General features: G+C 47.1%; 2 protein-coding genes across 5 annotated transcripts in view; one reads left to right on the top strand and one right to left on the bottom strand.

The window, feature by feature from the left end:
- SETD4 (SET domain containing 4) overlaps positions 1–446 on the bottom strand; it is a gene marked incomplete at its 3' end in the record, with an annotated part of 281,370 nt that extends 280,924 nt beyond the window's left edge. For all 4 annotated transcript variants that reach the window (XM_079921362.1, XM_079921365.1, XM_079921359.1 and 1 more), the window contains exon 1: positions 18–446. The remainder of the gene's footprint in view (positions 1–17) is intronic.
- Positions 447–5,156: 4,710 nt separating this feature from the next.
- LOC307186483 (carbonyl reductase [NADPH] 1) lies at positions 5,157–11,917 on the top strand. Its single transcript, XM_079921647.1, has 3 exons — positions 5,157–6,114; positions 6,868–6,975; positions 11,224–11,917. The coding sequence occupies exons 1-3, from the start codon at positions 5,826–5,828 to the stop codon at positions 11,658–11,660; spliced, it is 834 nt and encodes a 277-aa protein (XP_079777773.1). The 5' UTR covers positions 5,157–5,825; the 3' UTR covers positions 11,661–11,917.
- Positions 11,918–12,594: the final 677 nt, after the last annotated feature.

The raw sequence follows: 12,594 nt of genomic DNA on the forward strand, positions 1-12,594 counted from the left end.
GAAGTCGACCCGCTCACCTTGGCACAGCTTCAAGACGGCGGTGGGCGGGCCCACGTGGAAACCCAGAACAGCGCGCCAGATGCTCGCGAGTTAAAGAAGCGAGCCGCAGCAGCAGGGGGAGGGATAGAGCGCCGCCAGGCCCGCCTCGAGTCCAAACTGACCCACGCCCTCAGTCGCCAGGCGGAGCCCTCTTTCCGCCGCGGGCCTCAGCCTCTCGGCGTGCGCATGCGCATTGTGTTCCGGAGGCGCCACCGCCAAAAGCGGCTGGGGTCAGAGCGCCCCAAAGCTGGACCGGGGCGCCGGGGGGAAGAAAACCCTGTGGTCCGTGGACCGGGAACTGCGCTCTGAAAAGCCGACCTACGCAGTCCTTCCGTACCACCAGGGAAGGAACCGCCAAGTGCGCGCATCCCAGAGCAGACTCCTCCCCGCGCCTTGGCCCGCCAGCTTCCGCCTCGCCTCTGGGCCTCGCAATCCCGGATCTTCCCCCACTTCCTGCCCGAAGTTGCCTCGACCCCGCCCTGCCTCGGGTCGCAGTCCGCCCTGAACCCGTTGCAGGGCAGCCCAGCCCCACTTCACCCTGCTGTCCCTGTGGGCGGACGTGTCCCAGGATCAGCCTAACAGGAAAATTCCAGTCGTTTATGTAAATACGCCTCCCTACAGGAGATGGGGCTCAATCTCTGCCCCACCCACCCCACCTTGATTATCTCTTGCTCCCAAGACAGCCCAGCATGGAAAGGAGGGAAAAGTAACTTTACAGTGGAGAAACTTGGCAGACACTGTCTTGGCCAAGTGATAAGGGTTAGCATATCAGTAATAAGTTATGTTGATTGCGAAGTTCCCAGCTATAGGAAGGGTACTTCACCTAACATTTGGAGATGTTACTCTCCAAAACCCATAACCCTAGTTCTGTAACACAGAAGAACAACCTGGCTCTATATTGGATCTATTCCTTTAACTCTAACGGTTGTGTTGTTGCCTGTGCTTAGTCATGCTGCCTCTGCACCTTTGTGTTACCAAACGGAGAAAGAACGTTGTCCACAGCCTGAAATACACATCATAGTCCTTCCACAAGGCTCTGCCTCCCAGGCTTGCATTTTAAAGGCTTAACACTTTTCATTTGTATAGAGATTAAAAAGTTGCAGAACTTGTTGAAGGTTTACGAGAACATCGTGACCCGACCAACCGTGGACGGCTGCAAGAACAAAGGATTATCACACCCCTCTGAGTCTGGCCAGTACCAAGGGATCTGCAACAACCAGCCACAACCCCTCCCCTTTTGGTATAAAAGAAGCCTGAATTCTAACTCAGGTAAGATGGTTCCTTAGGACACTAGTCCGCCAGCTTCTCCATCTGCTAGCTTTCCAAATCGTCACTATTCCTTGCCTCAACACCTCGTGTCTCAATTCATTGACCTGTCATGCACCAAACGGTACAAGCTTGGACTCAGTAACAGTTCTTCCTTGAGAATAACATGAGACAAACCCACAAACACCTGACCAGTGCAACCGGCCCTCTGTATCCACATCTGTGGATTCAACCAACTGCAAGTCCAAAAATATTAGGAAAAAAAATTTCAGCAAGTTCCAAAAAGCAAAACTTGAACTTGCCACACACCTGCAACTACTTACATAGCATTTACATTGTATTAGGCATTATAAGTAATCTAGGGATAATTTAAAGTATATGGGAGAAGGTACCTAGGTTATATGCAAATAGTAGATTATTTTATTTGAGGAACTTGAGCATCCCAGGTTGTTCGTATCCACGGGGGGGTCCTGGATAACAAGGGACGACTGTACTCCTCAAAGCTGTCAAAGTTTGTGAAAAGCAAGTAAACTCTGAGAATCTGTCATAAACCAGAGGAAACTAAGGAGACATGACAGTTAAATGTAATGTGGTATTCTGGAGAGAACCTTGGACTAGAAAAGGGATATTAGAGGGAAAAACCAGTGAAAGCCGCATAAAGCATAGAGCTTAGTTAATACTGTTCCAGGGTTATTTCTTAGTTATAACAAATGTACCATCATAGTGTTTGTTACCAAACTGAACTTAGGTCCACTCGCCCACAGCAAAACCAATTTCTGACAAGTTGTGAAGGAAAGTACAGCATTTATTGCAGGGTCCAGCAAGGAGTACAGGCAGCTCATGCTCAGAAGACCTGAACTCCTCAATGGTTTCCAGAGGAGCGTTTTTAAAGGCAACATTTGATGGTGAGGGCTGCAGAGTTCATGACTTTCTCCCGATTGTTTGGTGGTGAGGTAACAGGGTGGTGTTTCAGGAATCTCAGTCATCAACTTTGTGGTTCCAGCCAGTCTGGGGTCTGGTGCTTGTGCTCAGCATGTAGTCACCATCCTCCACCTCTGGGGGTGGGGATGAGGCCTTAGTTCCCAAAGAACAATTCAAAGATATCCATCAAGTTGTTACATACATACCTTGGGGAGAACTAGGACTCTGTTTTATCACTGAACTATTGGCGTTAGTTTTCTTATTTAACTGCTTTTCCTTTCTTTCTGCATTCCCTCACTTCCCTAATTAGTAACTGCATGTGCCTGCTCCTTGGAACCCAGGGAAGACCTAGGAGACTAAAACCTTTTACTACAAACAAGAAACTGGGGACATGGAGGAGCTTTTGTACGTGAGAGTGCCTCACAGTGTCCCACTCAGTTTCAATAGTCAGATGTTAATAATAGGGGAAATTTGATGTGGAGTATATGGGAATTTTCAGTACTGCATTTGCAACTTTTCAGTAAATCCATTCTAAAATTTAAAGTTTATTGAAAAGCAAAGGGGGGCTGGAAATAGATGGTTCCAGATTTGGACCCATGAGTCAGTGATGTCATTAAAAATCAAAGCTCTTCCTAATTTTCCACAATACCATCCTTAGGGAGTTGGCTAACCTCTTAGTTTGTTTCCTTATGGTCTCAAGATAGTTGCTGCAGCTCCAGGCATCACATTCTCATTACAAATGCATTCAAGACAGAAGAAAAGGGGTAGATAAAACAGGTATTTTCCCTTTATGAGGGAGAAAAATCATGTATACTCCCATTTTCTAGAGGGGAATTGACAAAGATTCTCTTCTTGACCAAGCTCTAGCCAGTCTCTTCCAAGCCCTCTTTTCAGTTAGGCCTCAGCCTGGGCCTATAAAACCTACTGACTCGGCACTAATGATTTCATCCACTCCCCCACCAACCTCCACGTTAAAAGACTTAAACACTAACATAGTTTCTAATAGCTTAAGGCTGTATCACTAGGATGACCTTATTTCCCCCTTAATGAGCTCCAGGCTGCCAGAAGAATTTACTATTTGTTCTAGCCAACACCTGACAAGAGGTCCTTTACTACCCTTTCTTAGAGCATTTACTAAAAAAGGACTTAAAATTTGTGAATTCTTCCTCTGTCCATTTGCAATATATATGTATCTCCTACAACTCAGGACCTGAGTCTTTCTTTCTCAAGGACCTGAAAGCCATTCCTTTGAAATGTAATTATCAGATAGGATAGGACCTCTGTCTCCCAGTCTCTTTATAGCCCTGATGGGCATTTACACTCACCAGGCCTTTATAATTTTCCCCTGACTCTACCCAAGCCCCTCCATTCCCCCTGCCTACTCCCTCAACTTCCCTTTAAAACATCCAGTCACCTCTGTACAAATCCAAGTTGAGTTCAGTTCATGCTGGACACTCTTCCCTACTACATTATAATACTGATTAACATCTGTCCTTACCGCTTGAGGGAAGGTAAGTTGGTGCAGCCACTGTGGAAAACAGCACTGTATTTCACAAACTTATGCAGAGTTAAAGTTAATCCAATTGTTAGGTTTGTGGTCAATTACCTATATCCAGTACTTCTGGGTTACCTTGGTGGATTTCTCCACTCCAGGGCTCTCATTGGAAGGCCCTTAGGCCACAATTGATATTACTAGAGGGGACTCCCTCACTTGGCAAGCTAATAATACCTGCTCTGACCCTGGCCATAAATATGAATTTTTCTTTTAGAGTCACTCAAGCTCCATCAGAACCACCAGCTGAATCACAGTCGAAAACCTCCTCAGTTACAGGATGGATTTATGTGGTTAACACCAGGCTATGGTCATTTAAGTTTAAAGGCTCCTTTATGTTAGAAACAATAAAAGCATACTAAGGATAACCAGCCTAGTAACACTAGAAAATTGGGCTGGGTGCCTTATGAACAATGCCAATATATCGTCTCCCTTAAAGGTAAGGATTGATATGGAACACGACCAGAGATCGTGTACCCTGGTTATTAGTTTCGTTTTTTGCAACTGATTGGAAAAATCCCTTGAAATTGCAACGTAATTGGAGACTATCTAAAATATAGCTGTTCAAGAGAACTTTCTGCACTGATGGAAAGAAATATCTGAACTGTCCGATACAGCAGTCACTAACACGTGACTATTCAGCACTTGAAATGCAGCTAAAGCAACTAAAGAACTAATTTTAATTGTATTATTTTGATTAAAATTCCATTTAAGTAGCCACTAGTAGCTTGTGGATACCATAAGAGTGTGGACAAAGAATGTTGCCTGCCATTTCAGTAAACAAAGGATCAAGCCATCAGCCATGGCAGCGGACTGCGCTGGTGCACACTGAAGGGAATTCAGGATGGAGAAAAACAGGATACCGGCTCTAGATGGTTCAGGTGCACATCAAAGGAATAATTTCAATAAGCCCAGACTCTTGCATCTTCCCATACACTGAAAAGTGCTAAATTCATTAACTTGAGATGTCTGGTTTTCTTTAATTAGCAGTAATTGATGTCCCGACTACCTGGGTTGTTTTTATGTTTTGTTTTGTTTTGTTTTTGCAAAAACTCCTACATATCCTGGCTCCTCCCTTACCTCTTCAGAACAGTCCCTCAGCTATCTGAGAGGCTATATCCCAAGGCTTAAGTCCCCTAGGTTGTGCATTTTCTTTCAGTCAACAAGAGACAGCACAGAAATGAAAATGATCTTATAGACCCCCTAATTCCTCTGTTTTAAGTGGTAAATAGTAAGGAAGAAAATTAATTTCCCACTGAGCTAATTTATGAACTTTCTGAGGATCCATTTCCTCGCTTGAAAATGGAGATGCATCCTGAGGAGTTATTTTGAGTGTGAGAAAGGGCTGCAGAGCCCCTTTGCACCTGTACACTTCAGGACCTGCATACAGGTAACCTGACAACCCTGGAAGTATCTAGGAGGTAACCCTATGATGATTCAGTAAACACTAACACGTGAGAATCATTCAAGGATAGGGCAGTAGCTTGGCTTTCACATACTTACGGGAGGAAGCAACACACACTCGATCCCTACCATGTCCTCCCAACTTATTCCACGACTCTAGGTTACAAAGACTTCAGTTCGAGCGATATTTTTCAAACACCAGGAAAAACAAAGTCTGCACAAATGACCCATTTCTTCAAGCGCAACCGCGAAGAGTTGAACATCTGGGTGAAAAGGAGGAGAACAGAGGATAGGGTTCAGTTTAAACATAGGCAAAACAGCTAATCAGAACGATTCTCTGATGCCAGGCAGGCAGTCGCCAGCAGCGACTTTTCAGCAGGACTGTCCTGCAAACTTGCCTGATGGCCCTTCTCTACGTTCCCTGCACCGCTGGGAGGGCGCCGGCGAGCCCAGCCCTGAAGGGGCGGAGCCTGCGCCTGCGCTTGCGCTCGCGCGCTCAGCCTGGCAGCTCCAGGCGTGGGACCTTCAGGTGCGCGCTCTGCGAACTCCAGCTTCTGCGCAGACACTCTGACGCGCCGCGCCTCTGGGAAAGCACAACGGGCTCGCTCTCCACCCAAGGGCACCGCACACCCAGCACCCGGCCATGTCGTCCTGCGCCCGTGTGGCGCTGGTCACCGGGGCCAACAAGGGCATAGGCTTCGCCATCGTGCGTGACCTCTGCCGGCAGTTTCCGGGGGACGTGGTCCTCACGGCGCGGAACACAGCACGGGGTCAGGCGGCAGTGCAGCAGCTGCAGGCCGAGGGCCTGAGCCCGCGCTTCCACCAGCTGGACATCGACGACCTGCAGAGCATCCGCGCCCTGCGCGACTTCCTGCTCAAGGAGTACGGGGGCCTCGACGTGCTGGTCAACAACGCGGGCATCGCCTTCAAGAGTAAGGGGCTGGGTGCTCCCAGGCGAGGCGTTCATCATCCGGGATGGGCCGTATCTGTCGGGGAATCGCTGCGGTGGGGCTTCTCCCGCCTGTGGGGTCCGGAATGACTCCCTAGGGACCGAGAAGGGAAGGGGGAGGGGTGCAGCGAGAGCGGAGTCTGCAGGGAATTGGATGCTTTCTAGCCATAGGGAACTTTGCTTCTTTGGCTCGAATCCTGGGGACCTTTCCTAGATTGCCCCACAGCTTCTTTCTGATTGGACTTTGGGGCAGTTGGGTTAATTTTTAATGCATTTTGAAATAAACGAGAAAATTGCAAAAACTGATGCACAGAGATCCCGTGTGTGTGCACCCTTTGGGCAACCGCCCCGCAGTGGCGCCATCCTACAAAACCATAGGCGTTGTCAGACCCTGAGATTCACACCGGCTCAATACTACGAACCAGACGCAACCTTTACACAAAATTCAACAGATTTCACATGCGCTGTTTTCTTTGTATCTTCCTATAGAATATTACTTGAGGGCTTCCCTGGTGGCGCAGTGGTTGAGAATCCACCTACTAATGCAGGAGACACGGGTTTGAGCCCTGGTTCGTGGAGCATCCCACGTGCCGCGGAGCAGCTGCGCCCGTGCGCCACAAGCCCTGAGCCTGTGCCCTAGAGCCCGCGAACCACAACTATTATTTAAAAAAAAAAAAAAAAGAATGTTACTTGATGGCTACTATTTATTCACTCCACTTTTCTTTTCTCCTAAAAGCCGTTGATTCCACACCGTTTCATATTCAAGCAAAAGTGACGATGAAAACAAACTTCTTTGGTACCCAAGATGTGTGCACAGAGCTCCTGCCTCTAATAAAACCCCGAGGTGAGTCTGATGAAGAGCCCAAACTGCAGTGTTTCTGGCAAGATCTGGTTCCTGCCTGTCTCTGGTCTCATCTACAGGCCCCCCTACCTCTCCTGCTCAGCTACACTGGCCTCCATCTGTGCCACCATCCGGCCAGGTGCCCTGAGGCCTCAGGTTCCTCTAAACACTGCCCAGGTCATTGGTGCTGTCTGTCCAGCTGCCCTTTGCACATCTGGCTCTTTCTTTTTCCCATCTTAGCCCAAAGTTGTCCTCTGAAAGGCTTGCTCCGTGCCCCCCACAGGCGGCGTTCCCTTAGGAGTCCATCTCAGGCCTTCTCTCCTCTGACCCCCTCTCAGAGTGCTCTTACTCAGGCTAGTGGAGTCTCTACTCCCACCAGTTCATTAGGCCTCACTCAAATCTGTCACCTGCCTAGAACATTCCCAGAGCTCCAGGCACACATTGTGTCTTCTTGCCTCTCCATCTTAACCTGATTCCCATCCTTCCTCCCCTGAATCCCCCCATCTAAAACAAATATTTCCGAAGACTCGTCCTTTCCCCAAATCATCTTGGCCACTGATCCCATCATCCACCCACCGGGATCCTGGAGGTCACCACGCCTGCCCGCTTATTGCCATCTACCAGATCCTAAGACACTTCCTACTGATTTTCTTCCCAGGCCTTCACCCCCATCCCAGCTCTGCAAACGGGCCCTCAGCTGTCATTTCTAGACAATTGTAAACTCTCCTAAGGGTCTCTCCCCGCTTCTTGAGTCCTTTGCTTCCTGGGCATTCTCTATACTCTGCACGCTCACTCCCCCTCCCAAAAATCCTTCAGGAGTGAAGTCCAGGCCCTTAGCGTGACTTGCAGGGATCTCCATAATCCGACCTGCCGAACTCCAGGTCCATTTTAACTGCCCTTCAATCTGCTCAATGTTTCCAACAAAACAAACTCTCATATTCCTTTGGGTTAAACTACTATAATACTTACCCCCGAAGTAATGGGCCAGGAGGGGAACCACCACCCATTAAACATACCCGATAAGACAAGCAGATACTTTTGGAAAGGTTGAGAGGCGTGGCTGGGGATTTAGTACATGCCTTTACAATTTACACCCAGCTTCTGCCCTGTTTCCCCATCCTGTCCTCCTGGAAAGTTCTTCTAAGAATTGGTTCACTAGGACCTAAAAAGTCAGCTCTTTAGAGTGTCACCTGATTCCTCCACTCGTCCCAACACTTGCGGGCTGCAGTGGAGTTCCCTGTGTGAGCTGCACATGCTGCATTCCTCTCGACCTCGTGCTGATGACCTCTGGCCCACCACTCCTCTTACTTAGCTGGGCTGTTTCTTGCTGTGTCTGGGCTTTGTCCAGAAGGAGGAATGAGTACCCTCCAGATGTGCTAAGGCAGCCTCTGTTTAACAGTTTGTCTTGCCTCACGAAAGCTAGAGTAAATGGAACTTTAAATACATGCTATATCCTCAGTAGGAGTGCAGCAAGGTTTACTTGCCTTTTGAAATAGGAGAATTCTTGTTTTGTTGGGGAAAAGCTCCAGCAGTTCATGTTATCATGACTTAATCGAGCGTGTGATTCTCTTCGGGGTCTACAGTCTCACCTAGTTGGGAGGAGGGGGCTCCAGGTGGCTGGCTCTAATCCCTGGGGATCCAGTCAGTGGGAGGGGCTGGCATGGAACACATGGGGAAGATGAAACAGCCACATCCAGGAGTTTATTACCTCGAGAGAACTTTGGATCTCCTGGTCAGGCTTCCCTGATACGGGTTAGTATTTTCACTGCTGATTCTAGACTTCCTGAGGTAGACTAGTTAACACAGAATAAAAAAGGTTGTCATTTGATTACTGATTATAACCAACCTAGAAGAAGTTAACAGTATTTCTCTGTCTACTGTCCAGGTTGAAGACCCATGAAATAAATAATGTCAAGACCCTTTTTTTTTTTTTTGCAATATGCGGGCCTCTCACTGTTGTGGCCTCTCCCGTTGCGGAGCACAGGCTCCGGACGCGCAGGCTCAGCGGCCATGGCTCCGCGGCATGTGGGATCTTCCCGGACTGGGGCACGAACCCATGTTCCCTGCATCGGCAGGCGGACTCTCAACCACTGCGCCACCAGGGAAGCCCAAGGCCCTTTTATTGATAGTAATATAGCTGCCTTTCCCGTTTACCAGTTAACCATTCTGACTTCCGCTCCTGCAGGCTTTTTTTCTTTCTTTATGCCTTTCTATATTTTGCATTTTTAATTCATGAAATATGTGTTATTTTTGTTGTGAGAGAGGCTTGGTCGTGTTTTTGAGAGCGAAATAAATTATCCTAAATATAGCATCTCTGAATGGTGCTTACTGCAACATTTGGACAAATTGGTTCTATTCTATCTTAAGGACAATGTCATTTCTATTCATTTACTAGTTGCTTCTTACTCTTTACATGTTCTAGATTAGAAGGAGGACATGGATTAATCGACCCGTTTCAGAAATGTGTTCATCTTAGAAGAATGCCCGGAAGATTAATGTGGCGATTTCTCTAAATCAGTTTATATATTTCAGAGAATCATCGAATGGGAGTCCTAACGCCATCTACTGATTTATTTGTTGATATTTTCTGAACTTCCAAACCTTTAGTGGGATAGACATCAAAGCTAACTGACACGGCAGCATGACATGCCATTTCTGTTGGCACATATTTTCCCCATGGAAAAAAAGGGTTTAACATTTTTCTCCATGCCTGGTAATTTTTGGTTGGAAACGGGACATTGCAGAATTTTATAGCTACTCTTGCTATTAGAGCCTACTTCCCACAGGCTTGTGGTTGTTATTTGCTTATTTGTTCAGTGACTGGCTACATTATTCTTTGAAGTTGAGTCTCCGCCCTCCTCCTCTCGCAGTGTGAAGTTTCTGATGTTTCATCTCAGAAAGTACAGCCTGGCTGAGACGCACAGTCACACTGGGATTACTGTGGGTTTAGCAGGACTCTCTTTTGCTGTCTTTTTCCCGCACCGCACCCAGCTGTTAAGCTCCACTACTTGCTGGCTGATGACTCCACTATTGTCGACAAGGCACAGCATAAATCGCTTCACAGACGCATCTCCATCCAATTACATTCAGGCTCTTTTGAAAGGGTAGTTTTGGTGCTCTGTTCTGAACCGAGAAGGGCTCTTACCCTTATCTTTCTCTAGTTTTCTCTGGCAAACTTGCTGACTTACATGATTTAGTTTATATTTCTAACAAAGCTACCAATCTCCTAATTGCTTTTCAGCACAACTTCCATTGTTTTTGAGAGTACCCTTAGGGTCGAACTTTCCCACACGCTTTCAAATGAAATCACATCCTTTTGGGAGAGCGTCAGACCTCTAGGTTTTTATGTCCCGACTCTTTCTCCCTCTTGTGCAACATCTCTAAGCCACAGGTCTGAAGATAGAGGCAGGGATGGTGACACTTCTCTCTGTGACACTTCTGTTTTAGGAGCTAGGAGGGAAGAGAAGCAGTGGTCTCTGGTCTAGTCAGCTTGTCTCGCTTTGCATGATACTTCTGCCTTACAAACAAGCTGGGGAAAGGGCAGTCTGGGCCCCAGTATTCTCAGGATGTCCAGCCCCAGGTAGAGCCTTTGTCCCACAAGTGAGGGCTGGATCACCTCCTAAATGCACTTGCCAGGAACTGAACCTCTGCCACAGGTAGCTGAGGAGCGGCATGAGACACGCTGACGTCCTACCCATCTTGGGAAGATACAATAGTCTTGTGTTCTCGGATGCACCATCCTAGAGTGACGTTTCCATTGTTACGGCCAGAAAGGGGGAAAGGAAGGAGCAGGTCATGGTTGAAATACCACAGAACAGACTCTGTTCTTAGCTGAGTTGTTGGAGATATTCGGGAATAAAAGTTTCTTCATTTGCTGTATGCCCTCAGGACCATTAGCAGAGACTTTAAATAGTTAAGTTTTTAAAATAATTTTCACAAGTTGTTCTGGGCGGTAGATTCACAGAATTCTTCCCGTTTTCGTTACTTATTTCTTGAGTTTAAGTGAAATAGTTCATTCCTGTAATTTTCAAAATAATTATGTGTAATTTTTAAAAACATTAGAAATAACAGATGGTTACTTATAATCATAAAACAGATAAAACCCAATGAGTAACCCCCTCCCAAAATACGTTCTCTTCCTTCCCTAATGTCCTCTGACAAGAGGACACGAGGACATAAATCCTGTCCCGAATTTGGCATTCATTGTCCTTGTGCTCACCTTTCTATGTAATGACTTGTGTTGTATTTTAGGCAGAGTGGTGAATGTGTCTAGCTTTGTGAGTGTCAGCTCTCTTAAAAAATGCAGCCCCGAACTGCAGCAGAAGTTTCGAAGTGAGACCATCACAGAAGAGGAGCTGGTGGGGCTCATGAACAAGTTTGTGGAAGACACAAAGAACGGGGTGCACAGGAAGGAGGGCTGGCCTGAGACCGCCTATGGGGTGACGAAAATCGGCGTCACGGTCCTGTCCAGAATCCAAGCCAGGAAACTGAGTGAGCAGAGAGGAGGGGACAAGATCCTCCTGAATGCCTGCTGCCCAGGGTGGGTGAGAACTGACATGGCGGGACCCACAGCCACCAAAAGCCCAGAAGAAGGAGCAGAGACCCCCGTGTACTTGGCCCTTTTGCCCCCGGATGCTGAGGGGCCTCATGGACAGTTTGTTTCCGAGAAAAAAGTTGTGCAATGGTGAGCTCACTCACAGCTCCTCCCATGGGCCCGATTATGTTCCTGTCCCAATTTCACGGAAAGGACACTTACACTGTCAAAAATATCCCTATGCAAAAAAAAAAAAAAAGAAGAAATAAAAGAATCAAAATATCTCTATCAAGTCCTCACTGGGAAATGGCTACTAATTCTGTGAAGCCGTTTGTGTTTCCTTCTGTGATCCCAGGGGAGGAAAAGTGGGATGGGTGACAAATAATAAATAAAAGTCAATAGATGAATAAACAGTTCTTTATAAACGTCCATTTATACAGACTCTTCAAGGCTGAACCAGCTCAGTTACTCATAATTGTTGGACCTGCTTTGGAGGACATACGGGTGTCCACTCTACTATTCGTTCTACTTTTCTGTTTGAAATCTTTCAAGGCAAACAGCTGAAACCAAAAAGTCTTGGCACTGCCGCCTTCCTGCATGACCTTGATCAAAATACTGCATCTACTGTATCCCTTCAAATGTAAAATGGGGATAATAGTCATAGGAATCGCCCCTATATAGGTGACAATGTTGAAATCACGTTGGAATTGCACAAGTGTCTTCTATCACGAGTCCCTGTGAGAGGGGCCCAACACCACCCAGGGCAGTGACGAGAAGCTTCGTACTGCCCAGCACCACGCCTGGCTTCCCCAAGGCCCCAGGGACTGTCCACCACATTCCCTCCCTTCACAGAAGCACTCCATGTTGTGCAGACGCCTCTACTGTCATGTTATTTGTCACTTTTCACATCTGATTCTCAGGCTTGGGGAGGTGAAAAGTGACAGCCCCTGAAGGCAAGTGTGGAACCCTTATTTGAAGAGTCAGGTTTACTTTACAAGTGTTTCCCTTCCACTAGGCTGTTAGTTTCCTCTTGTCATTTTATTTTTCTAAACTGCCAGCAGAGGATTATCAATGTCTAGATCAACACC

Source organism: Stenella coeruleoalba (assembly GCF_951394435.1).
Source record: "Stenella coeruleoalba genome assembly, chromosome: 5".
Taxonomy (NCBI): Eukaryota; Metazoa; Chordata; class Mammalia; order Artiodactyla; family Delphinidae; genus Stenella; species Stenella coeruleoalba.